The 25,685-nt window shown below is 47.8% G+C and overlaps 1 protein-coding gene across 3 annotated transcripts in view; it reads left to right on the top strand.

Moving 5' to 3' along the window:
- Positions 1–25,247, top strand: part of NHERF2 (NHERF family PDZ scaffold protein 2) — a 72,597-nt gene extending 47,350 nt beyond the window's left edge. Inside the window, exons 3-8 of one of the 3 annotated variants that reach the window (XR_008597996.1) lie at positions 13,283–13,462; positions 16,034–16,187; positions 18,637–18,680; positions 19,223–19,285; positions 21,331–21,606; positions 21,859–25,247. Coding sequence is in view for 2 of the 3 variants with exons in the window: in XM_054994658.1 (XP_054850633.1) it covers positions 13,283–13,462; positions 16,034–16,187; positions 18,637–18,680; positions 19,223–19,285; positions 21,331–21,489 (600 nt within the window). In the remaining variant the exon portion in view is untranslated. Of the gene's footprint in view, positions 1–13,282; positions 13,463–16,033; positions 16,188–18,636; positions 18,681–19,222; positions 19,286–21,330 lie in introns of all 3 variants that reach the window. The other 2 variants (XM_054994658.1, XM_054994659.1) reach the window with 2 other exon arrangements.
- Positions 25,248–25,685: the final 438 nt, after the last annotated feature.

Here is a 25,685-nt window from a genome sequence, read left to right as displayed (position 1 = left end):
ATTGCTGCATTGTTCTGCCCTTTGGAAAAACAAACCACTTTTAGTGTTTACTTTCATCTTAAAATGCTTGGCCCTTTCCTTTAGAGTTGGACTCACCCGACTTCATGCCTAGCATATTTTTTTATTAAGGATGAGCATTTATGCCAGAAATCACACGGTGGAGTGCAGAGCAGAATTTGAACACGATCCAGATTTAATTTGGCCTGCTTGAAAGAGATGACGCGACATCGTGCTTTACCGGGCTCAACGCTGTCAGTCTGTGGAATAGAGGGATCCACTTTAGATTAGATAATGATTTATTATTTAGTTTATTTACAACAGCAACACTCACAGCTTTAGTTGGTTAAAAGGGTGTTGCTTCGGCCTAGAAAGATATTCCTAACATCTGCTTTCGAAGCTCTGATTTGCCTCTGAACAAAGCATGGCTGTTGCAGCGGCTGGTCCCTGGGCAACTGGGGGTCGCTTCCCCCGCTCCCTTCGGCGCTCCCTTCTGATTTCCTCATCCCGTCTTTTTAAAAAAACAGGGCTGTTGGTGGTGCTACAGCTTGGGAAAGGGAGTTGGGAAGAGGGGAAATCTGATTGTTTCTGTGATGGGGTTATGAACTGGTTCAACGCCCCTACTAGTCGGAGCGTGGCAGTTGCCTCTCTTTTATTATATTGGTGTCGTCAGTCTTTTCCTTTGCTGGTTTTTCTTTGATGTTACAAGTTTTGTATGTTACAGTTTTTTAAAATAAAAAGTTTTTAAAAAGAAGAGATACTGTATATAGAGTCAGATCATTGTATAAAGCAGGAGAAAATGCGGAGGGGCCGCTCCGTGGTTCTTCTAGCCCATCGGGGCTCTTCTGCCTGGTAGCGGCTTTGCCAGGACTCAGGCAGAAGTGTTTCCTAGGGCTCCTGCCTTTTAGCTGGAGTGGCTTTGCCGAGGGTTGGATCTGGACCCTTCCGCAACGCGTCCTCGGAGCCATGGCCCCTTGCCCCAGCTGACTGGCACGAACCGTCAGGCCCTCTGAAGCAGATGCTCAAAAACGCAGACGAAAGGCTTTTCAGTGGAACCCTAAGCAAAGTTACTCCAGTCTAAGCCCATTGATTTCAGTGGGGTTAGACTGGAGTAACTCTGCTTAGGATTTCACTGTTTGTTTAATTATGCTATTTTATTTCATTTATACCCTGCCTTTCTCTCCAGTGCAGCTCACATCATTTTCCTCCGCTCCCCCCCTGCACAACAACCCTGTGAGGTTGGTTAGGCTGAGTGTATGTGACTGGCCCAAGGTCACCCAGCAAGTTTCTGTGGCAGAGCAGGGAATCGAACCAGGGTTTCCAGATCCTAGTCCATCACTCCAGTCACTGCCCCATATTGGTAAGAGCATAACAAGGACCTTCCTTTAAAGGAAGACCCTCAAAGTGTCTTCTGAGGGCTTGCAGGGAAGGTCAAGAGCAGAGCAGAGCAGAAGTGGGTGCATGGGGCGGGGGGGGCTACGCTGAAAAGGCCCTGAGGTCTCTGACCCTGGCCTACAATACTTTGTGCGGGGAAAGAATCCATGGAAGGAAACTTCCCTTAATGTGCAGGCCGTTCTTCCCTTCACTACAACACAGTGATGGGTGAAGCAGAATTCCCGCTCCTATGCAAGGCCGAGGTGTGTGCGCGCCCTAGAAAGAAATTGAAAATCGAACAGGATTTACGTTTCTGGGGAAAGTTTTAGGAAATATTGGAGGGTCCTTCCTTGGGTTTGTTAATGTCTCTTGAAGAACAAGGGAGGTCAATAGAAACTGGCTTCCTTGGCCTCTGGCGTAGGGTCCTCTGCTCTTCGTGCAGGTAATCATTTAGTAGAGACCTTTCTGGTAATCAGATTGTTTACATGCCGTGCCCCCCTCCCCTGGGGCCAAGGTAATCGGCAGTCAACCCCTGGGGAGATGCCTCCGGGTGGTAATTATTTCTCCAGCCTGGTGTTTAGGAGAAAAGGAGGGGTGGCGTGTTCAGTTGCGATTGGCCTTTGCTTTCCTGTATTCAGGGCTTTTTTTCAGCTGGAACGCAGTGGAACGCAGTTCCGGAACCTCTTCAAAATGGTCGCATGGCTGGTGGCCCCGCCCCCTGATCTCCAGACAGAGGGGAGTTGAGATTGCCTCCTGCGCCAGCAGCGGGGAGGGCAATCTAAGCTCCCCTCTGTCTGGAGATCAGGGGGCGGGGCCACCAGCCATGTGACCATGTTCTCCGAGGGCAACCCACTGAGTTCCGCCACCTCTTTCCCCAGAAAAAAAGCCCTGCCTGTATTCATTATGATTTGTGCAGAAGGCCAATACATGACACGCCCAGCTTGGGCCAGACATGCATGGGGGGGACAGCACTCGCTTGCTTGGAACTGTGGGGCGGGGAGAAACTTCTAGTTTTCCTTGCGCTCAGAAAAGGGGCGAATGCCTCCCCCCACACCGAGCCATTTCTGCTGGCAAAAGTGGGGTGGTTGGGAAAACAGAAGCTCCGCCTCTCTCGCAGCACCGAGCAAACAGGTGCCGTTTAAGGTGAATCCCCCCCAGTGTAGCTCAGGAGAGCCCAATCTCATCACATCTCAGCTAAGCGGGGTCGGCCTTGGCTAATAAATGAGTTGGAGGCCTCCAGTGACGATCAGGGTCGCAGAGGCAGGCAGTGGCAAACTATTTCTGCTCCACTGTTGCCATGAAAACCCCGCCAGGGGTCGCCATAAGTCAGCTATGACTTGAGGGCAGGATTTCATTCACCATGTGAGTTGTGTGGCACACCCATAACGTGGCACATGCTGGGCAGATTGTGTGTTTTGGCTCTTAGATTGGGGCTGCATGTTTTTAAATGTTCCCCCAAGAGGAAGAACTCATCCCCTACACATTAGAAAAAATGAATGTTAGGGAGAAGGTGAGTTTGACGCTGCCTCCTGACAAACTAGGTTTTTGCTTTCAAACGTGCGGTTGACCATCAGGTCGTGTCCTTTAATTCTTCTGATGGTTTAACCCAACTGTGTTTCTGTTTAAGAGTATCAGCTCATTTCTTTCCCCAAAGCTACAGGAAGGTACACTTATTCAAACTAGACCCAAAAATTGTAGGGAGCCTTTGGGGAAGTGGGGTCTACTCCAAGGAAGCGTATGGAGTAGAACAGAGAGGAGGGAATTGTTGAAGATGAGAGCTCCTTCTGAAATATCTGCGTAAGAAGGAATTGGACCCTGTGGATCTGTTTCCTAACAGCAGCACTTCCCTTCAGTGCCAGGAGATTGCAGCTGAGAGCTCGCTCAGCACATCCATTTCTCGCGCCGGAGGAAAGCATTGCTGTTGGCTGGATGGATCCCTGGAACCCGGCACATAGTGATAAGAATTGCAGAGTAAGAGAACAAAGATCCTGTACCTTTTGACTGGTGGCATGGAAGCAGTTTCAGGAAGTGCAATCAAGGTAAGCAGTGGTCCTTTTGAACCGGGCAGAGGATGCGAGCCCAGATCAGAATCTTAATGTCTCTGCCCTTCGTGCCACACAGCGTCTCGGATTTATTCCCAGATCGTCCCTCCCTGCCGGCTGCTTGAGCAGCAGTGGGGCGATCTGTCTGGCGCTGATCAAGGCAAGTGGGCTTGGTATTATCCAGGAAATGGAATGATTGTCCATGTGTCATCACTCCACATTCAGTTCAGGGCACACTGGCAGCTGCGATGTCTGCCAAGCGCTTTGGCAGGGTTTCATTTCCAGACATTCGGCTTGTGTTAATCTGGGGAGGCATTTCAAATGTGATTAAGATAGCAGAGGAAAGTCATCTTGCAAATGCTCGTCGTCGAGAGTTTTGAAGCTGCCTTCAAATCCCTGAGGTTGCCTTGACCCTTGGCTGGGCATCTAGCTGCTCTTCTTCTGGGCCGAGCAAGTTCTCTGGATCCTTTCCCCTTTATGTATCATCATTTTTGCATTCTCTCAGAATATTGAGCCCCTGTCTGAGGATGCCTGCAACCTTTCTAGAGACATGAACCATTGGTAATGACCTTGTAACGGCATGGAATTACAGCTGTGTGACATTTTGGTCAAATGATGTCAGAGTCACGTGACAGGAAGGGGTGCCGTAGTGACAAGCTCCCTGTCGGGGAGTGGGTCTCCATGCCAAAATACACTTGAAGTATTGGAGGACAGGCTGGTGGTGATGGTGGCCAATCCAGGCTGTGCCAGGTAGCAGGAAGAGAGGAGGCTAGAGAGAAGCTTGCCAGAAAGGGGCGGGGGGGGGTGTCTCTCAACCTGCCGGCACTAGAAAGAAATCCTCTCTTATCTCCGAGTCATCTCTTCCTTGCTATCCATCTGCTGCTTTCCGCATGCACATGTAAAAAAATTATTTACTTTATCTGTAATCCTCCTTTCTCATTGAGACTCAAGGCGAACTGCACAGTGTAAGTCGATGTAACCAGTAGGATGAGACATCTAATAAGAAATGCAATGAGACAAGAATGACAAAAGCTTGAAACAATGCAGAACACCAAAGCGTTAGCCATGATATGTCCAGCAATGCAGAACCTGGAATTACGCAACTAGAAAACAATGCAGTAAAAGCAGGATAATAAATACCATCCACAGTGGCATAGCCCGCCGTCCCTTTCCTTTTAGGAAAGCTCCTGCCTGAACAATTTTGTTGCAGTCTGTCCCTGTTAACTTCATAAGAATTGCATTAGCATTATTAAAAACCTGCATTAGCAGCAGCCCTTCTCCAAAGCAATTCTGTTGGGAGCTCCAGCCTGACCTGTGGGGTTCTTGGGCCTGCTGGGAGAGTCGTGATCTGTGGGATGATCTATGGGTTGAAGATCAGAGGTGGGATAGAATGTGATAGATGCTAGTGCTTGAGGAACAAAAGCTTTGGTGGGAGGGAGCAAATTTCAGAGCCGTGGCAATGGGCCAGGAGTTCTCCTTCCACACTGGCCAGCTTTACAAATGGCCTGTGCACCTGGGCAGAGCACTGCCCCTCCCCACAGGTCGGGAGGCTGCTTAGGGTCTCCTGTGTCATAGCGTCCTCCCCCCTATTCTATGTCCTCTCCAACCAGGTGGACAGCTCCCAGCCTGGTTGTCAGTTGCCAGTTACCTCCACAGGTACAGACTGGGTTTTTTTGTTGGTTCTGGCCTCGTACTGTATCAAATTCTCTCCAGAGTTCTGCATGTATAGTCAAAATAACTCAAATCGGTCTCAAAACTGCTTCCCAGGGTTTTTTTGCATTTTGCACGGAGAAAAGCTGCATGGGCTGCAGAATCGATCTCCCTGTGGGTTTTCTTGTTTAAAAGGAATAGACCAATAAGGAAAGATGGAGGAGTAACATTATATGTCTAAGATGTATATACTTGTGAAGACATACCTGAATCTGAGCATGGAAGGCCAGTTGAGAGCCTCTGGGTAAAAGCAAAAGGAGAAAGAAATAATAGTGATATGGGGGGGGGGGCGGTTTACTACAGACCACCAGGCCAGGCAAAGGACTTGGAGGAGACATTCCTAGGCCAGATTACAAAATTTTCAAAAAGAAGATACATAGTGGTCGTGGGAGATTTCAATTACCCTGATATCTGTTAGAAGTCAAACTCTGCTAAAAATGTAAGGGCTCATAAATTCCTGACTTGTCTTGCTGACAACTTTATTTTCCAGAAAGGGGAGAAGGAAACAAGGGGTTCTGCTATCTTGGACTTTATTCTCACCAACAGGAAAGAACTGGTTGATGAGGTGAAAGTTAGTTGGCACCCTGGGTTGTAGTGACCATGTGATTTTGGAGTTTAAGATCTTAGGAAAGGGAAAAGCTGAGCATAGTCAGACATATGGGTTGGATTTTAGAAAAGCTAATTAAAAACAAGCTCAGAGTTAGGCTGGGGAGAATCCCATGGTCAGAAACAGGGATGTGCACTGAGAGATTTTCATTACAATTTCTGATCTGGACTTTCGGGGGCGGGGGGAGAAACATATATTGTTATCACTTACTTCTAGGTAGCATATTACCGGTTTGGGAGTAAATCTGTGATTTTTTCCCCATCAGGACTATTATTTTCAATGGGAAATTGAAATGGGCACCAAATTTGCACAGAACACAGTTCTACCTCTAATCTCAATACCACTTAAATTTCAGATTGAACAATAGGGGTTAATTTTACTGACCTCCAAAGCAGGTCCTCTCTGTGCAGCTCTTTCCAGCCCACAAGGAGGGGGAGAGAAGGAGAATGGCAATTTGGGACTGGCTGAGAGTGCACTTTGCTCATCCCTTGATCCGATTGGAAGGGAGATAGACTGGAAGTGGAAAAGGTACAGAGAGGGGAGAGGTCAGAGGAAGAGCAGGATCATAGAACAAAAGAGACAATTTGCAAAGACCCGACTAGTTGCAGACCTGATCAAACTCAACAAAGTAATTTGCAAGCTCCAGAGCTTGTGAGGGACCAGTGCTCTGCAATGAATCAACACCCTGCAAAGCATATATCGGCCAGTGCAAAGCACAGCTCAGCTCAGCAAGCTCAATTACTACCTTTGCCAGCAAGGGGCTCAGGGCTGCAGGAGAAGCTTGTGTGTAACCCATGCCATTTTCTCGTGAACATTTTATTTCTGTTAAAAGTCTAGAATTTAGAACCTAAATTCATAGGAGTTTTGCTCCTATGTTCCCAAGCCCCGTCCCTTCAGGCAGTCTGGCCTGCAGCAGGCCAGAGAAGGCCTGGGGCTTGGTTGAAGGACTGCTGCCTTCTTTGCAGGCCTGAGCCAGAGATAGGAAGCCTGAAGAGCAAGAGCAGTTGAAGAGCACACAGGGGAAGAAGCAGCAGCCCTGTGCTGCTTCTGTAAGTGGACACCGTTTGCTAGGGCTTGCCTTTGTTCCAAGTGCCCTTGCCAAAAGGCAATGAGGATCCTGTCTCTGCAAATATGGTTATGTGCATAGCCAGGGCTTTTTTTTTCTGGGAAAAGAGGTGGTGGAACTCAGTGGGGTTGCCTTGGGAGAAAATGGTCACATGGCTGGTGGCCCCGCCCCCTGATCTCCAGGCAGAGGGGAGCTGAGATTGCTCAGCAGCGCAGAGGGCAATCTCAACTCCCCTCTGTCTGGAGATCAGGGGGCGGGGCCACCAGCCATGTGACCATTTTCAAGAGGTTCCGGAAATCCGTTCCCCCGCGTTCCTGCTGAAAAAAAGCCCTGTGCATAGCACTTGTGATTAAGGTATACCTGTAGTTGCAGAGTGTTGGATTTATGACAAATGCTTGTCACTTTGAACACTATCATATTTTGAGTGTTTCTTTGAGAAGCGATTTCATGATTACTTGCCAAGGCAAAGAGGTGCTGTCATTTATTGACTTGGACCCCCCCCCTTGTTTCCTATTGGGAAAGAATTTAGGAGAAGGATCTATGCTGCCAGGGTTCTGCTGAGTTACATGTGCACGAAGGGAGTTTAAATTCTGTGGCAACTGAGCAAGCTGAGGCTTTTCTACTTACGGGGGGGGGGGATCTCCAGCCCAAAAGGAGGAGTGAAGGGGGAAGGAGGGGGGAAGGAACGAAGGGGAATGGCAGCTCTCTGCAGTTGGGATTGGCTGGGAATGCTCTTTGCTCCTCCTTTGCAAGAGTTTGATTGGAAGGGAGAACTGCCATTTCCTGGAAATCAATACAGCAAATAAAATATGCTTCTGTTGCATGACTGGCAAGTATCAGGACTTGAAGAAAAAATAATGGATTTGGGGTGGGGGGATGGGGTTTCGTTATTGCTGGCATCTTGAATTTGTGTTACCTTTCTAGATAATCTAGGTAATGATCCAAAACAGTGATTTCTCTGTATATTTTTAGCTTGGGTGTGTTTCCTTTTGCACACCCCTACTCAGAAATACTCAGGGAGAAGGGAGCCCAAGATGGGTGAGAGTTTCTTAAAAGTGGCACATTGAGGACACAATTGCAAACAATTCCAATGTGAAGGAAAAGTGGGAGGAACCAAGCCAGGATGGCTCCATAAACAGCTTGCTAAAGATCTGAAAATGTAAAAAGACACATTTAAGAAATGGAAGGAAGGCCATATAGCCAAGGATGAATATAAACAAATGGTCAGTGCTTGAGTGTTAGAAAGGCTAAAGCTCAATACGAGCATAGGCTGGCAAAAGATGCTAAACACAACAATAAAGGGTTCTTCAATCTTGTTTGGAGCAGGAAAAAGAATAAGGAAGTGTTAGGCTCACTGTGGGGAGAGGAAAGAGGAATTTCAACAAGTGATAACGAGAGGACAGAACTGCTTTATTTCTACTTAGTCTTCTCTTGCAAAGGAAACTCTACTCACCCTAGCAAAAAGAAAACACATGAGGAAGGAAGAGAGTTGGAGCCTAGGATAGACATGGTTGCTGGTATATAAACGCCTAGCTTCTTTAAATGAAATGTCCCCATCTTCATGAAGAGAAAAAAGGAGGATCCACATAACTATCGATCCATCCGTTTGACGTCCGTACCTTAAAAGGTCTTGGAACAAATCATCGGTCGGTCAGTCCTTGAGCATTAAGAAAAGAGCCAGCATGGGTTCCTCAAGAACAAGTCATGTCAGACTAAGTGAGAGTTACTGCTTTGATGGCTCATAGGAATGCTGTAGACATAGTTTATCTCGATTTCAGTAAAGCGTTTGATAAGGTACCACATGACATTCTGGTTGACAAGCTGATAAAAAATGGTTTGGATCCTACTACTGTCAGGTGGATCTGTAACTGGTTGACAAATCACACCCAAAGAGTGCTAGTTAATGGTTCCTCATCCTCTTGGAGACTTGTCTGGGCAGTAGTACATATGAAAAGGATCTAGAGGTCTTAGTAAATCCTACACTGAACATTGATTCAGCAGTGTGATAATGGTAGCTAAAAAGGCAAGCACAATTTTTGGCTGCATCAGCGAAAGTATAGTGTCCAGATCACGGGAAGTGATAGTATCTCTTTACTCTGCTCTGGTTAAACCTCACTTAGAGTTTTGGGCACCAGAGTTTTAGAAGGATATTGACAAGCTGGAACATGTCCAGAGGGGGGCGGCAAAGATGGTGAGGGGTCTGGAAACCAAGTCCTATGAGGGAGCTCAGAATGTTTAACCTGGAGAGGGGATGGCTGAGAGGCGATATGATAGCCCTGTTGAAGGGCTGTCACATAGAGGATGGAATGGAGTTGATTTCTGTTGCCCCAGAGGGTTGGACCAGAACCAAGAGACAAAATTAAAGGAAAAGAGTTTTTGGCTAAACATTAGGAAGAACTTCCTGACAGAACAGTTCTCAGTAAAAGAGGCTTCTGTGGTTTGCTCTCCTTCTCTGGAGGTATTTAAGAGGAAGTTACCTGACAGCAATGATGATTCTCTGACTCAATATTTATATTTATTTATTTATATTTAATTTATATTCCGCCCTCCCCACATCAGCAGGCTCAGGGCGGATGAATGTACACAGCTTAGGAAAAGTGCATGAAGGGAGGAGCCGGTGGTAGGGTTTCGTTGTGACCCTTTCTTATATGAAGATGAAGAGGCAAATGGTGCAGAAGTATCTTTAATAACTGTACAACCCCTACATGTTTCACTTGCATCATCATGTTGCATCAATCCTGACTCTGCTAAAGTGTACATAAAGTGTACAATTATTAAAGATGTAGCGGTTAAGAGCACGGGATTCTAATCTGGAGTGCCGGGTTTGATTCCCCACTCCTCCACTTGAAGCCAGCTGGGTGACCTTGGGTCAGTCACAGCTCTCTCAGAGCTCTCTCAGGCCCACCCACCTCACAGGGTGTTTGTTGTTGGGATAATAATGACATACTTTGTAAACCGCTCTGAGTGGGCGTTAAGTTGTCCTGAAGGGCAGTAATTAAATCAAAAGTTTTTGTTACAAGTGTACATGTGGGAATGGACCTAAAAAGAATCCGGAAGATTCCCCCTGACAAAGCTGCACATGAAATGTGTAGGAGTTGTACAATTATGGAAGATCCTTTGTCTTCCGCACCATTTGCCTCTTCATCTTCCTTTTGTCTTAGTGCGTCCCCCCTTCATCTTCCTTTCTTATATGCCCACGGTAATGTTGATCACCACTTTGGGGGTCAGGAAGGAATTTTCCTTCAGGCCAGATGGGCCGGGGATCCTGGAGGTTTTTTTGTCTTCCTCTGAGCATAGAACAGTGGGGGAGGAGATAGCTGTGAATTTCCTGCATTGTGCAGGGGGTTGGACTAGATGACCCCTTTGGTTCCCTTCCAGCGCTAGGTTTCTGTGGTTTTTCTCCCTGCACACATACCCCAATGTTTTTTTTCTTAAGCAAACTCAAACCACAGCTTTTCTGAAGTGCAGAATGCTTTCTGCAATGTGAGGCTGAGCCCTGGCTCTGCCTTTCACCCGCTCCTTTATCCCTCTGGGTCCTGATTGGTTGAACAGCAACAGATCCAGTTTTTTCTTTGTTGTTACTGTTTTTTTAAACAACAATGTTGCACCCTTTGGTGCATTATTAAAAAAAAACCTTGCCAGTTTCCTCAGCTGTGATGTGGTTAACAAAAATTTTAAGAATGGACTAAGAAGTGTGTTCTGTGTGCACAATAACCTTGACATAACAACAACAACAACAACAACATTCCATTTATATACTGCCCTTCAGGACAACTTAATGCTCACTCAGAGCGATTTGCAAAGTATGTCATTATTATCCCCACAACAATCCCCCTGTGAGGTGGGTGGGGCTGAGAGAGCTCCAAGAAGCTGTGACTAACCCAAGGTCACTCATTTGGCTTCAAGTGGAGGAGCGGGGAATCAAACCCTGTTCTCCAGATTAGAGTCCTGCACTCTTAACTACTACACCAAACTAGCTCTCAGTAAACCCTTTAAAAAAATTAAACAACAATGTGGCAACATTGCAACGTTGGTGGATTAAAACAGAACAAAACAAAAAGTTTCCATAGCCTATCAGCTGCAATATGGCTAACAGAAATTTTAAGAATGAACTAAAAGTATGTTCTGTGTGCATGCTAACGTTGGCAGAAGTCAGTGCCTTTTAAACTCTTTTCTAAACAACAACGCGGCAACAGTGCTGTGGTATAGTGATATAGTGACTGGGATGTGGATCAGCACTCTGCTGGTTCAGCTTCCAAGAGGAGGCCTTGGGTCAGCCACCTCTCTCAGAGCGGGACCAGAAGTGACGCCTGACACAGGTTGGACACTAGTCAGCTTCCCTCAAGTTTTGATGGGGAATGTAGGCATCCTGGTCTTGCAGCTTGGCTCTCCGACTGCTGTCCAATGGACTTTTCAACTGTCACTTGTCCAACATTCCGCCAAGCTGCCTACATTTCCCATCAAAACTTGAGGGAAGCTGACAAGTGTCCAACCTGTGTCAGGCGTCACTTCTGGTCCCGCTCTCAGCCCCAGCTCCCCAGCTGTATCGAGGGGATAATATCAACACAGACCATTCACCGCTCTGAGTGTGGCACCAGTCTATCCAGAGGACCCGTATATAAGAACACACTTCATATTTTTAAAAAATCTTGCAAGTTTCCTGTGCCTATCAACTGATTAATCTGACCTGTCCTGAGTGGATCAACTGATGAAACTGTCGCGCCCCCCCCCCCCAAATATATATGAGCCAACAAGATGTCCGAAGGTCCTCGAGTCTGGAAACACTGTTTTGCGGAAGCTCCCTCCCTCTTTACAAGTCTGTCCATCTTCTCTGTGCAGGCTGCCTTGGCAATTTGCTGATGGGCCTGCTTTGAGCTCTCTGCCTGTTGCTGGCAGTGGGCTTTTTCAGCCTTGTGGTGGTGACACTCTTCTTGATGTCTTGGGAGGGAAGAGGGTGAGTGAAGCAAGAATGCTCTGCTTTAGGATACGACATTGCCCCTGCCAATTTGGGACTTTTTGAAAAGCTTGAATGTTGAAGAACGAGATGCCTATGGGGAGAGGGGGAAACTCTCGTTCCCATGCATGCCAACTATAATTCTACTAGAATCGGATGTAAATGTCTTCTGATTGATGAATGCCGTTTGAGGCCCTGTGGCTTTCCGCAGTGTTCTTGTGGTAGCTGTAGTTAGCTTGCAGGGAAACCACGATGCCTTTGAGGAACAAAGGGAGAGGCCACAGAAAGCTGCTCTTGATTAGAAACTCATCTCTACAAATCATGCCCCCCCCCCAAGATTCCCTGTCCCTTTTCCAACCCCCCTTTGTTCCCTTGCGTACTGGTGGCTGTTTCATTGGGGGTGGGTGGGTGGGTTTGCCAATCGCCGGCAGTCCTAACCTTGTTAGCTTTATGGTTAGTGGAATTGATCATGTTCTGAATTCTGCCTAGCAATATGTAAAACAGGTCCATCTCATTTGAGCAGCCCCTGTATCTTATAGCCAAGGGCTGGCATCCACGGGGATACAAAATTCTGCACAGTAGGGCTAGCCATGGTTTCAGCTTAGGGGTCTGCAAACCTGGGGGGGAGCTGAGATTTGTTTTTAAAATATCTAGGGGGGGTTACCTAATAGGAGTAATTTCTGTGCACATGTGCAAACAACAGCTGGAGTTTGGACAGCATTCTTGGTTGCCCTAGCAACTCAGGACCGTGCTTGACTGGACTTTGCATAATTTATTCTGCTTCCATATTTCAGGTTCAAGTCATATGCAGTTTTCAGTGAGGGAAAAACAAAGAGTTTACAATAACCATGATAAAGAGGAGCAGGATTTGGCTTACAGGTTCCCGCTCTGCAGGCGGGGCTGGTGGGTGGCCTTAGTGCCTCAGAGTGGAACTACAAGTGACAAAAGGCACAGGTTGGACACTTGTCAGCTTCCCTCAAGTTTTGATGGGAAATGTAGGCATCCTGGTCTTGCAGCTTGGCTCTCCGACTGCTGTCCAATGGACTCTTCAACTGTCACTTGTCCAACATTCTGCCAAGCTGCCTCCATTTCCCGCCAAAACTTGAGGGAAGCTGACCAGGGTCCAACCTGTGCCTTTTGTCACTTGTGGTTCCACTCTCAGTCCCACCTCCTCAAGATGTCCCGTTTTGGCTATTCTGCCAATTTATGATCTGCTTGCCCAACACATGGAAGTGGGAGAGAGAGCTGAATGGGTGTTCCTAATGTTATCCTCCCTTTGCTATTAGCAAATGTATTAAATTTGTCAGACAATTGGCTTTTAAAATAGACTCAATTAGAGGAAATGCATTTGCTAATCTGCCCAGTTTGGCCTTGGGGAGAGGGATTGCTGGGTATCTCCTGGTAGCTGTTTCCTTGTTTTATTTCTTCTCATTGTTACCTACTTCTGTTTTAAAGCGCGTGAGAGAAACAAACATCACAATGCCATTTTTATTTTTATTTTCATTTTTTTTTAAAAAAAAAATCCAATTCAGGATTTGAATGGCCAAGCCAAGGAATTGTGCCCACGGCTCTGTCACCTCAGAAAAGGCCCCACTGGCTACGGGTTCAACCTGCACAGTGAGAAGTCCCGTCCTGGGCAGTTCATCCGGTCAGTTGACCCGGATTCGCCTGCATCGAAAGCAGGACTCAGACCACAAGATAAACTTGTGGAGGTAAGTGAAGGGGCTTCCAGGGGTGGGGAGGCCCTGGGAGACGATCTGGCGGTGGGGTCAGGCCTTCTGGGGCTAAAGGTAGAACGACTCGGGCGTCTTTTCCTCCACCGCTGAGTGACCACAGTGATTCCTCTCACATCCAGATTACAGGAAGGGCTTCCAGAAGAAGTGGATTTGAATTCTACTTCCACTGTGGCAAAGAGTCCCCCCCCCCCCGAGAGGATGTCAGCACCAGTAGCCTCATGTAGGTCATATAGCTCCGCTCTGGGACACAGGTACAAAAGGGGCGGCGTCCTCGTGCTTCTCTTTGTCGCTGCTGTGTCGGCCTCCAGGGCCCAGTCCAGATGTTTTAAATGCAAAAGCCTCCCATTTAAAAACCAGCCGGCCGACCATCACTCCCTTAACCTAGCACTCAGAAACTTGTTGCTTGAAGCCTCCTCTTTGCTCATGGTTGGGTCGGCCTCATGATTCTTCTCCCCCCCGCCCCCCCCATTTTAGTACCCAGAACAAGGAATGATGTCAAGTCTTTCAGCTGCCAAAGTGGGTCATTCATTCAATCTGGGCTCATAAAACAGAGGGAATAAATAATTTCAAACCCCGCCCCCCTCACTGGAAGCAGAGGCTTGGGGCAGTGGGGTGTTAGTTGTGTCCCTGTTGTGACCTTCGCTTGCCCTCTCTGCGGTGACACCTGTTGTGCAGCGATGTCACCCCAGAATGTGCTTTGTGGTGCCTCTCCTGCTCCGCTCCTGGCACCTGAATCTTTAATGCACACAACAGCACCAGGGTGGAAGCGAGAGAGACCTTGTGGGGGGTGGGGGTGGGGGGAGGCCAGTCTTCTTTCTTGCTGCTCAGTGTGTTACCGATAGGGGCCTTTCATTATTTATTTAGCCACCTCTGGTGCATTTCCTGGAGCCACAAAGAGGGAAGAGACTGACCCGTGGAATTCAGAAATCTGATCCAGGCACATGGGCATAAATGTTTGATGCACAACAGCTCCTCTCCTTGGAGGGGTTTTGTTAGTGTGTAGTGGCGTTGCCTCTCTGGGAGAAGCAAATTTCATTTGATCTCCCCCCCCCCCCCCCGCATTGGTACACCAACTGTATAGAGCAGAGCCAGGCACATCTTGAAAACATGCGAGTAGCAAGCAGTGGCGATGGGTGCGTGAGAAGAAATGCCACAGATTGTCTCCAGGGCTCCGACGGAACCTGAAGTGCTTGCGAAGAAGGGCTTGGAAGGGGGGCTTCTGGCATGGCTAGCTTTGCTCCAGCTGTACCTTCTTGTTGACTACTTGGGCTTTCTGGCACGAAGGGCTGGTAGGGTGTTGCTAGGAAACAGAGGCCACTGAAACAGCCAGCCGGTGGTTTTGTATTCCCAGCTGCTCTCCTTTGGCCTTTTACAAGTGTTGTTTGGGGAAGTCTCCAGTGAAAACGCAGTCGGCCTTCAGTCCCCAGAGCTCAAGAGCTTGGGTAGGCCAAGAATAACTCACAGAGTTGCATCCTTTCAAGCCCAACAAGTCCAGTGGGCTTGGAAGAGTATAACTGTGCTGAGGATGGAACCGTCAGTGTTGTTAGCCCCATACTGAGGATGTGGGTAGAGGTTGGCGGGGGGGGGGGGGTCGACCCTGAACCTGACCGGTCTTGCCAAATACCTTTGTGGTTCAGGTGAGATTTGAACAAAGAACTTCCATGGTTCAACCCCAAACTTATTATGTTTTTTAATCACATAGCCTGATGAACTGATGTCGTTGCTTTTCATTGTCCGGTGACCATTGGCCCCTGAGCATGACAAAAGGCATCCGTTGTTCACTTAGGCTGCTGGTCTCCAGTGAATTCTCCCTTTGTCCTTGTTTAAAATAAGCCCAGCTCTGCCCTGCTCTGCTTGGTTTCTCCTTTGTTCTGAGGACAGACCCCTTTCAGCTCTTTCTAAAAATACATAAAAAGAAAAAACATGTACATTTTCATTAATAAAATAAGACCTGGTGCTGCATTTCACTACAAAAATTGAAGCTGAGAATCTCCCCTGTATTATTTGGTCCCAAGATTTTTAAAAATACAGCCTGTGCATGAGGGGGTGGGGGAGCTGAATATTGAGGCAAGCGTCAGCATTGGCCAGTACATATTCATGTAGCCTTTTCAAGAAGAGGCCGGATGTCTCTTGGTCAGCGATGCTTTAGGCTCATCCTGCATTGGGCAGGGGGTTGGACTAGGAAGGTCTGAATGGCCCCATCCCACTCTGGGATTGCGTGTACAGGTTCTCTCGCTCCTCTGAGGACCCGTCTTTATTACTGACTGCTATCTTTTATGCTGGCTTAACTGCCATGGCTTCCTTTTAAAGAATCCTGAGAACTATAGTTTTGGAGAGAGGCTGAGAAATGCCTGAGCTCGAGTTCTCAGGATTTCCAAGGAGGAGAAGGGACCATGCAACTGCCTTGGGGGTAGGGGGTGCTCTGACCAGTATTTTAGGGATTCTGCTTTTTTAGGCGTTCTGCGGCTGCTTTGCCTTTTGCTGCCGCTTGGCTCATTCTCACGTAATTGCAACAGCACTCAACCTCCCTCCTTCTCTCTTCCGTAGGTCAATGGGATGAATGTGGAGGGCATGAAGCATTCCGAGGTTGTGTCACACATCAAATCCAAGGAGAGCGAAGCCAAGTTACTGGTGGTGGACCCCGAGACAGACGAACGCTTCAAGAAGCTGGGCATAGTCCCTACTGAGGAGCACGTGAGGAGTAAGTTGTTCTTCCCATGGGCTGGCTTGGGGGCGAAGAGCAGAAAAGAGGGAAAGAACTATGTACGTTTTGCCTGTTCTCCATGCCGACTAGACATGCAGTTGGTTTCCCCCTCCGTTTGTTCTTCTGCACGCGAGATGCAGTAAACTATGAGATATTGACTGTGGGCAATGCCCTCCCATAGTATGTGCCAGGCCTTTGCCTAGGACATATTTTTAATGCTGGTTGCAGTTTTATCAGCTCGAGAGGGCCTTTTCCAAAATGCCGTGTTTCGATTTGACAGGAGTATTCAGAAATAAAAGATGAGTCTTTTTCCTTCAGAAACCGTGTTCTCCACTCACACTTACGTGCTTTGGTTCTTTTTCATGGTTTGAACGGTAGAAGGAGCTGGTTTTTCTACTTAATTTGAGTGGGTGACCTGTGTGCCCCAGACACTTGGGATTCTTGATTTTGCACCTGGACCTCAAGGCCCTGTTTAGACATGACATGACTAATGGGAAGAGCAAAACATCATCTTGATATACTCAGTAATGTCTCACTCAGGCCTACATCACAGATACTGTTTTTAGGGGTGCTAAGAATATGTTTTAAGGGTGGAACAAGATGCCAGGATAAAAATCGGGCTACTGCTGAAAATGGCAGTCTGTGTCCTGGCACCGCCACAGTGTGCACTTCCCTGTCCACTCCTCCTGTCCCACTCTGCATCATTTGTTGGGAGGGGAGAGGTGATGAGTGCTGAAGACACAGGGTGTTTACTGCATTATAGAAGGGGAGAACTTGATAGGGAGTGCTGTTTTTCTTAGCAGCCTGGGTTCACTGTAACGTTTGTTCTAAGCGACTCTTTAAAATATGAACAGTGCAAACTCTTGGGCTTCAGTTTTGGGACTCAGACGTGAGGGCTTAAATTCATCTGTCAGTGACATTACATTACACACGGCCAAGCCAATTCAAAAACATTTTCACATCTGGAGTGTTTGCTAAAACACTCTTCAAATTTGAACTGCTTTCCTTTCATGCACTGGCTTGCCAGAGAGGAGAGGTGCTCCGCATAGATACAGAGTTCCTTTCCTGTGCCACTCAGCTGGCGTTCACACGTAGGATTAAGGGGCGGGCATTCTGGCCGCTGGCATTTAACAAACAAAGCTTTGGCTTTGCTGGGTTCTTGACATTCCTGGGTGTCAGTCACAAGGGCAACATTTCCTGAGACAGGAATAATTAGTCTTGCTAATTGGAACGTTACCCATTATCCTTGCGGCAGAAGCCCCACTGGGCCAGCAGCATTGTAGGAGGGAGATCACAGCGTTCCACCAAACATTCCCCCCTCCGCCTTTTCTCCTTGGCTGGGTTGAATGAGGAGCTGTGTGTGTTTCTAACCCAGCTGTTTCTTATCTAAGTGGAGTTCTGTGTCTAGCGCTGGATTGTCTTTTCCTGGCCTTAAACAGAGAGAAGAACCCAAAATGACTTGGAACAATTCAGAGATTGGGGGGGGGGAAGGGTGTCAGATGCTCTTGCACTAACTAGAGATAGGAGCCAGGGATACTTTATTCTTGGCATGGGGGATAATCAGTCCCCTGTTCTCCTCTCAAGGAGAGGCAGCCAGTATTACAAAAGCAAGCCTGAATGACTGGGTGTCTCTGAGGACGGGGCCTGGTTTTACAAGAGCAAATGGCACGACTGAAATCTGTGTTCCTGTCCCTCCAGTTTTTGTCTCACAGAGTGACCGGCAGACTTCACGCTGAGTTACAAGCAAAAGGGGGGGGATGACAGAGAGTCCTCCAGCGTAAGAATTGTAGACTGTAGTTCCACAGGCTGTTGGGGGGGGGCTTCATGCTGATTAGAAACCCAGTGTGAAGCTCGCAGGGTGGCCTGGGCCAGTTGCTGCCTCCCTCCGCCGTGCCTTCCTCACAGGCTGTTGTGAAGATGAACTGGGGAAAGGAGAAACATGCATGCTGCCCTCACCTTCTTGGAGGAGGAGGATAAAAATGTACGGGAAAGGTAGTTGGCAAAAATCTTGTGCGCATAAACTTTTATTCAGCAGCAGTTATTCAGATAAATGGTCCATTTCGCAAGTTTTCTTCTGACGTGGTGAAAACTGTCACTGTCTGATATGGGAGATGAGAAGATGATGATGTGGTTTTGTATACAGGGCATTTGGAGATCCGTGTCCAGATTCCTCCCACAGCCAGCTGGCAGCTTGTGCTGGCTAGCAGGAGGAGATATTCCGCAGTGGCATTCCTGTGCTATTGATTTTGAGGAGGGGGGGTATGGCCCTCCCGCAGAAGCCCACCATTTTGTACTATCTTACCCAGGGTTGGCAAAATCTTGAGCTGACCCTGGCAAAGGCGAGTGAAACGTGGCTCATTCTTTGCGGCTTTAACTTCATGTGCTGTGCTGTGCTGTCTGGATTTGTGCATTTAGCCGTCTCTCTGTCCCTCTTATTTGTCGTCAGGTGGAATTCCTCAGTCCATGTCCAATGGGTCAGCGCAAACACAGGTAAGAATGTGACCGATCCACTGGTACATCAGAGCTTAGAGCAGAGATTTCACCTTGACATGCATGAATTCTGATTTCTTAAAGAAAGAGAGTCCCTGTCTACTGGAAGTCCTGCCTTGCCCTTCCTCAGGTTCCTCTGAGATTTTAGCTGGCATTGCCCAGATTCTCTCCGTCCTCTCTGTGCTAGGAAGGAAAATGAAACGGTCTGCCTGAGGGTCCAGTCATGACATCAGTGGTCCACTGTGCTAATTTTGGTGGGGAAAATGCTTGTGAAACCAGCCCAATGAAATAGTTTTTCTTTCAACTATTCCCGCTCTCTGGTCCTCTGGAAGCAGCAGGGTACCGCTGCAAGAGTCATTGCTAGTTGCTACACGGGAATACCGCAAGTGAGGATTGGCCAGCCTGCCCCCCCCCGGTCCCTCATCCATGTCTCGCCCTTCCTGTTTAGGCCCCCTCAGAGGTTTGCAAAAACATCCTCTTCTCCATCTGACCAAACCATGTTCTTATCTGCCTGATAATAAACATATTTCCATTCCTAACAGCTGAACGGTGGATCCATGTCTTCGTCCCACAGCGATTGCCAAAGCCCCGAGAAGGAATCAGAGGTAAAAGAATCATTTCTTATCCTGCCCCAGCATTGACTAGGAAGCTCCCGTGGCTTTTGCCTTTGCAGACTCGAGACCCTGTGGTGTTCTCATTCTTTTGGACATGTTGATCTTGGCAGCTTCCCCACTTCCCGCCCGTCCCTGATCCAGGCTCCTGGTCAGCATCTTTCAGGCACGCACCCTCTTTTCTTCAGTGCTGGCTTCTCTCTGGAGTCAGGGGTGTTCCTCTCTCTCTGCTGGCCTTCCCTCTGGCTGCCTCTCTCCTGCCCAGGCAATTCTAGAGTCACTCCTCCTCTTTCTGTTCCTGCGTCGGCTCCTGGTTGCTTCCTGCACCTGGTTTCCAAGCTTTTCACCTTTAATCCACTGCTGCCCATCATTAAATGTACCCAGGACGCAAGCAGAAAATTAGGGCACAAAAATAGTGCTCTGAATAAGGCAGCTTCATTTATGCTGAAAATCTACATACATGCAAAATCTTGAATATACAGTCAACAAGACCTTTGTGCCTAATGGACATTGGCGGACTCCTTAATGTTAGGCTGGATTCCTGTGTGGATTCTGACCACTTTTTTCCAGGGTCTGGGAGAGCAATCTTGAATTTTATGCTCCAGGCAGAGTAGCAGTATAAAGCAGAACTCCCTCTCCTGGCTATTAGAAGCCGTTGCAAGTGAGGAAGAAAGGCTGCGTAAAATCTCAACCCCCCCCTCCCCCCAGTTCTTGAATGTCCCCCAAGATTTATAGATCATGTGGGAGACACATGATCCTCATGAAGAATGACTGGCTTATCCCGTCATGTGTTAAGGCTCTCTCTCCTGCAGAATTTTGGATGCTCAATTTTTTATTTTTTATTTTTTTGTGCAAACCTTCCTGTCTTCAGCTTCCTCTGCTGACTCCTTTTGTACTCACCCCCCCCCCAATCTGTTTTGCAAGATGTCTGCCTCAGTTCTTTTGTGCCATATGTAGCATTTTTCTCTGTCCCCCTACTTCAAGCTTACCACTCTCTTGCTGTTTACAAGCCATGAAACATCTGCCGTGCTCCATCCCCAAAGGTGGCTTTGGGGGGGGCCTCAGGATGGAAGAGGCTACAACTAGGCAGGCTGTTCTGGTTTTGTAGAGATGCATCGGCCACAAAAACCTTTTTCTCTCTGCAAACAAGCCAGCAGATATTCAGCCTCTCTCCCCGCACTCCAAACTTCACTGAAGAAGCTTAATTGCACTCAAATGCAAGAGAAAATGTTTAAATGCTGTTCAGCTTATTTTTCCCCTTCCCCCTTCTTTTAAAGTGGAAAATGTGCAGGCCTTGATTAGAGAGACTTTTTCAAAGACCACAGAGAGGGTTTGAATTACTGCCGATTGCTTCAGGCTTTTGCGAAGGACAAAATGGCTCTGAGTTTTTTGGAGTCTGAACTCCTGCATTCTTTCCATGCTTTTAGTGTGGAGAGAGGGGGGAATGCTTTCCTAGTTTTGTGTGGATTCTGCCAGATGTGACAGCTGTTTCAGGATTGGCAATGGCTTGGTTGTGCTGAAGGCCTTTATAGTTTTTCGCCATTGGACTCTGATCCTGCCAGACTGGTCCACGTATTAGTGGCCGTGGGAGAGCCCAGTGGTGTAGAATCCTGGCTGACAATGCATTTTTAGGCAGGGTCACTTCGGTAGATGAGCAGTCGGCTCAATCACCAGCCACAAAGGGTTCTCTTTAATTCTGTGTTGCAACCTTCGTGGGAGGGAACGGGGCTCCGGCCTGACCATCTGCTTGGTGTACACACAGAAGACCCCAGGTTCAATCCCCCAGCCTCCCCAGGTGAAAGGATTCAGTAGGAAGTGATGTCCACCTAAGACCCTAGAGAGCTACTGCAAGTCAGAGGAGAAAATACAGGCTTTGTCGAACGAAAGGGATGTTGCGGCATATGTAACCGTGAGGGACTGTTTCGTTAGAAAACTAGGTCTACTTGTTGTCAATGTTAAATCTGAGATGATCCCCCTCACACACACACAATAACTCAAACAAAAACATTTGTCCTTGGTTCTCCTCCTCCCCATTCTAGGTGGGAGAACCTGGCAAAAAGGATCCCTTTGAAGAAAGCGGTTTGGACTTGAGTCCAACGGCAGCGGAAGCCAAAGAGAAAGTACGGGCCAAGCGGGTGAACAAGCGGGCCCCGCAGATGGACTGGAATAAGAAGCGAGAGATTTTCAGCAACTTCTGAGCCCCATCGAGCAAGGCCCCCTTTCCTTTCCAGCTCCTGCAGCCACCAGACTTTTGTGACATGCACGAATTCCGCCTGCTCCTCTCTGGGTGTAGCTCCAAGGCTTTTCCTCATTAGGTTTGCATTGCTTTGTATGAGGCAGATTTTTAACAGCATCTCTTCTTTTACAAAAGCAGTCAAAGGGGAGAGATGAAAAAGGCTGAGCCATCTTCGTAAACATGAAGATCCAACAAAGAGGGAGAAGAGGGGGGTGGGGAACATTTTGTTTAATGTTGGGTCACTTAAACCTGCAATATTTAGAATATATTATTTATAGGTCCATTTTTATATAAATAATTGTTTGGGGTTTCTTTATTCTTTTCATTTTAGATATTATTTTTACATCTCAAAGAGAGCACATTTTCTTTCCACTGAATTGATGGCTACGGGTCACACGACCATGGGCTACAGTGTTGACATTCTCATCGTTCTGGCTGACCATTCCCACATCTGCACGTCCTCTGTCTTGCTTGAATTTTGGAATTAAAAAAAAGAGAGAGATGAGGGGGCGGGGAGATGATTTTCATCTGGTTTTAGTTAACGCTTGCAATGCCTCCTCCTAAAGCTTTGTGCACAAGAAGCCCTTTTCTTTCTCAGTTTGTTTCCACACCTCTCACCTCCCGTCATCCCAGTTCCCCCTTTTAAAACTGCTTTCTGGGGAAAAAATGCCTCCAGATTAGCAAATGTGGGAATCTTTATGTTTTGCAATGTACCCGGTTTACTGCTAGAAGGCTTGCAGCTTTGCCAGCACCTGGCCGGGGTGGGGGGTGGGGGGGGGCAGAGAAACATGAATCCTGACATTTATAAGGAATTCCAATCTGAATTAATTTTGGCTGGAAAGATTCTTTTTAGTGAGAGTTGTGCAAAGCACAGCAAACGGAGGCCATGATGTTCCTGGGAAACAGTTTTGTGCTGGCAAATAAGGGGTGTCCCAAATAGGCACAAGCCTGCTTTCTCCAAACCACACATGACACATTTGAGCATCACTTACCCCTCTACTGGTTATTACTCATTTCCACTTCCAGTGCTGGAAAAGACTTTAATTTTGCTAATAGCTTGTTGGCTGTCCAGTGAACCAGTCCTCCTGTTCATGTTGTACAGAGAGACACTAGATTTATGTGAGAGCAACATTTCTACAGGGTGAGAGACAGCAGCCGGAACCAGAAGGCGGGTCGTCAGTTGATTCCCTAGTGTTGCCACTCTCTGTACTGTAGAAGGGAGGATTGCCTCGGTTCTTGAAACTCAGAGGCAGCCAAGTGAGGAGACTCCTTCTTTGGGTGGAGTTTGGATGCCATTCAGGGGTACTAGAGCGAGAGTTGAACCATAGGGAGGAATCCATGGGAAGGAGCTTACAGAAAACGCACAGGAGCTGTGCAAGAGGAGGTTACAGCATGTGTGAATTACTGGGAGGGAGCTGACTGGATTTCCTGCCTCCGGCTTCAAAATGGGAGGCTCAGCCTGAGAGAGAGCAGAGCCCAGGACTGTGGCTTGTCTGTGATTCTTGCTGGACTTGAAGCTTCTTGTATGGATGTCGTACCACACGTATCGGGCATGTGGACAAACCCAGCGAAAGGCACCCCCTCCAGAGTAATCTCTCCTGGGCTTGCTTCTTCAGGCCAATGCTGAGGAGCACCCATTAAGCATTCCTACAGAGAGGGTGGCACTGCTGCAGTGCCTCTGCTGGCTGTTGGCCTTGTTCCTGGGGCCTTGTACCTCTGGCCAAGCCCATCCACGCAACTGCTTGGAGTGGCACAAAGGGGCTTGGCTTGCTCCCTGCCACCAGAGGCACACCATGTGCCCGGGCATGCCTTCGTGGGTCTCTGTGGCCATGCGCTGGGGCACCTTTCCTGGGGCTCCCTGCAGACTGGACTCAGGCCAGGCGGGTGGCTGTATGGGCTCAGGAGGGGGTGAGGCGTGCGCCTGCCTTGGGGCTCCCAAATATCTTGAACCACCCCTGCTAAGAAGGGTGAGAAATAATGGCTCCGGGATGACAAAACGTTGTTTGTGGCCGGGGCTGCTCAAAAACGTGTTGCCTTTCTTTCGTCAAATCATGAATCGCCTTTCACCTGCTTTTTATAACCACTTAAAAAACAAATTAAACATTGAGCCATATGGGATGCAACTGTTACTTTTTTTTAGAAAGCAGACTTTCATATGCAACCCTTTGCGTCAGGGCACAAATGCATATTACTGTTTGAGAAAATGCTGTCCAGTAAGCCAAGGGCCCTTTGCGGAGAAATGCAGTCCTGGGTCTCTTTTGTGTGTCTCTCTTTGCAAATAACTGAGGGGAAAAGGTGCCTTAGATCATTTTCCGTTTCTTTTGGGAGGTGGCTGCAGTGGAACAAAGCAGGCTGGGAAATCTGCAGCCTCTCTTGTGTGTGGCTTCTTTTCAAAGCTATTTTTGTACAGGGGTTCCCAGAAGGGTTCGACAGAGAAAGTGGAACGTGGGAAACCCCTTTCAGGAAGAGGCCACTGCACTGGTGATGCTCCTGCATTTCAGCCCGAATTCTCCAGCTGAATTATTCCAGTCCAGCTTCCTGTATCATAAGCAATACTTAGCTACAGTCCAGGATTTGCTGCACTAGCACACGCTGTGAGCATTCGGGGAATCTCTGGTTGACCATCAGGACAATTTTTTTTAAATGTAGTTTTCTCAGCCACATTAGCTGGAGAAAGGTCAGCAATATCTCCAGTTCCCTCTCTGCATTCCTCTCCTTGCCAAATTTAACACCAGCTTCTATATTCTGTGAAAAACCTAAACTATTGCAGCTTCTCTGGTTCACATGAATTTGATTGATTCGCATAACTTAAATCTGCAATACTTGGATGTTTCCCTCCTGTTTTTTGGTCACAGAAGACAGACTGGCTGGTCCTCCTGAGCCTGCTATAGTAATACTCCCCTGTCTAGAAGTGGCCAATTCAGCGGGGCTCAAACGAGCATGGCGACAAGGAGGCGATCGCTGCTCGTCTCTTCGCTTCTTCAGCGCCTGGCCTCTGATTGGATTGGGACTACTGAGCCCAGGGTGATGTGGAATGGCTTTGGAGAAGACATGCCTTGGCCTTCTAAACTCTGCTCCATGTTTCTTTGGTGAGAGTCATGAGGTTTTAGGGTCAGGCATGAACTCGCGTCTGCTGCTGAGATTGTCCCCCATCTGTTTGAACCTCATTGTTAGATGAGATCTTTGGATGGTTTTCCATTTTAGCCATCTCAGAATGGCTTCACTGCCTTTTTATTTTGTCTCTCTCTCTCATTGGGTGGCGTCTGTTTCTCAAACTAGGCCAAAGAAAGTGTGTGAGCCTGCTTGATACGGACCTCTCCGTTCTTTGCCACTGCATTGCTATAAACAGAAGCCGACACACACGGAAGCGATACTCAAATCCATCGAAAAGCATTTCCGAAATAAGATTGCAGGTTGTTTTGGGTGAGGGGGCACATGGAGTTTGAAGTTCATGACCAAACTGAAACCAGGTATTCAAATGTGTATCAACGAGGGGCGAGGGTCCTTCCCCCTCTTCATATTCCATGAAATGATTCCTGGCAATCTAAAAGCATGCGCTGCTCTTTACCTCTGCCATTCTGTAAGCTCTGCAACACTTAGATCATCCTGCACATCTAATTTAGCAACTCACTAAAAGTTATGAAAGAGCTGTTACCTGCATTGTTAAAATTAATGTATACTGAAAATGTCAATAATAAAACTGGTTTCCCATGTACCTGAGCCTCGGTGTCCAAATTTGAGATTCTTTCCTTGTCCTCCCCACCCCCCACCTTCCCGTTTCTAACCATTTTTATAGGCCATTTGGCCTTGCTTCACTGAATTAAAGAGAAAAGAATTATTAGGGAACTTCTTGAAGTAAAACCCTCAACTTTGGCACTCCCACAGCTACTGATTACTAGAAAGGCGAGGCGGGAAGGAATTTGTAAATCTTTACCTACAAAGTGGGAACAAGAAAAGTGCCCCCCAAGTGCTTACCGTTAACAGCATGACCAAGCAGGGTTCGTTCTGCAAGGAGAGACTGACTGCTGGGATCCACACATGCTTCCCCGGAGGGCTTGGGCTGTGCAAAGCTGACAAGCCCCCTCCTCACAGTGCACAGCTAGCAGGTGTAAACACAGGAACGGCCAGTACATGCCGGGTTGGGCTGGCTGTTTTGCA

The sequence above is a fragment of the Eublepharis macularius genome, chromosome 12 (genome assembly GCF_028583425.1).
Source record: "Eublepharis macularius isolate TG4126 chromosome 12, MPM_Emac_v1.0, whole genome shotgun sequence".
In the NCBI taxonomy this organism is placed as follows: Eukaryota; Metazoa; Chordata; class Lepidosauria; order Squamata; family Eublepharidae; genus Eublepharis; species Eublepharis macularius.
The sequence above is the reverse complement of the archived record's forward strand: the minus strand, read 5'-3'. Positions and strand labels throughout refer to the sequence as shown.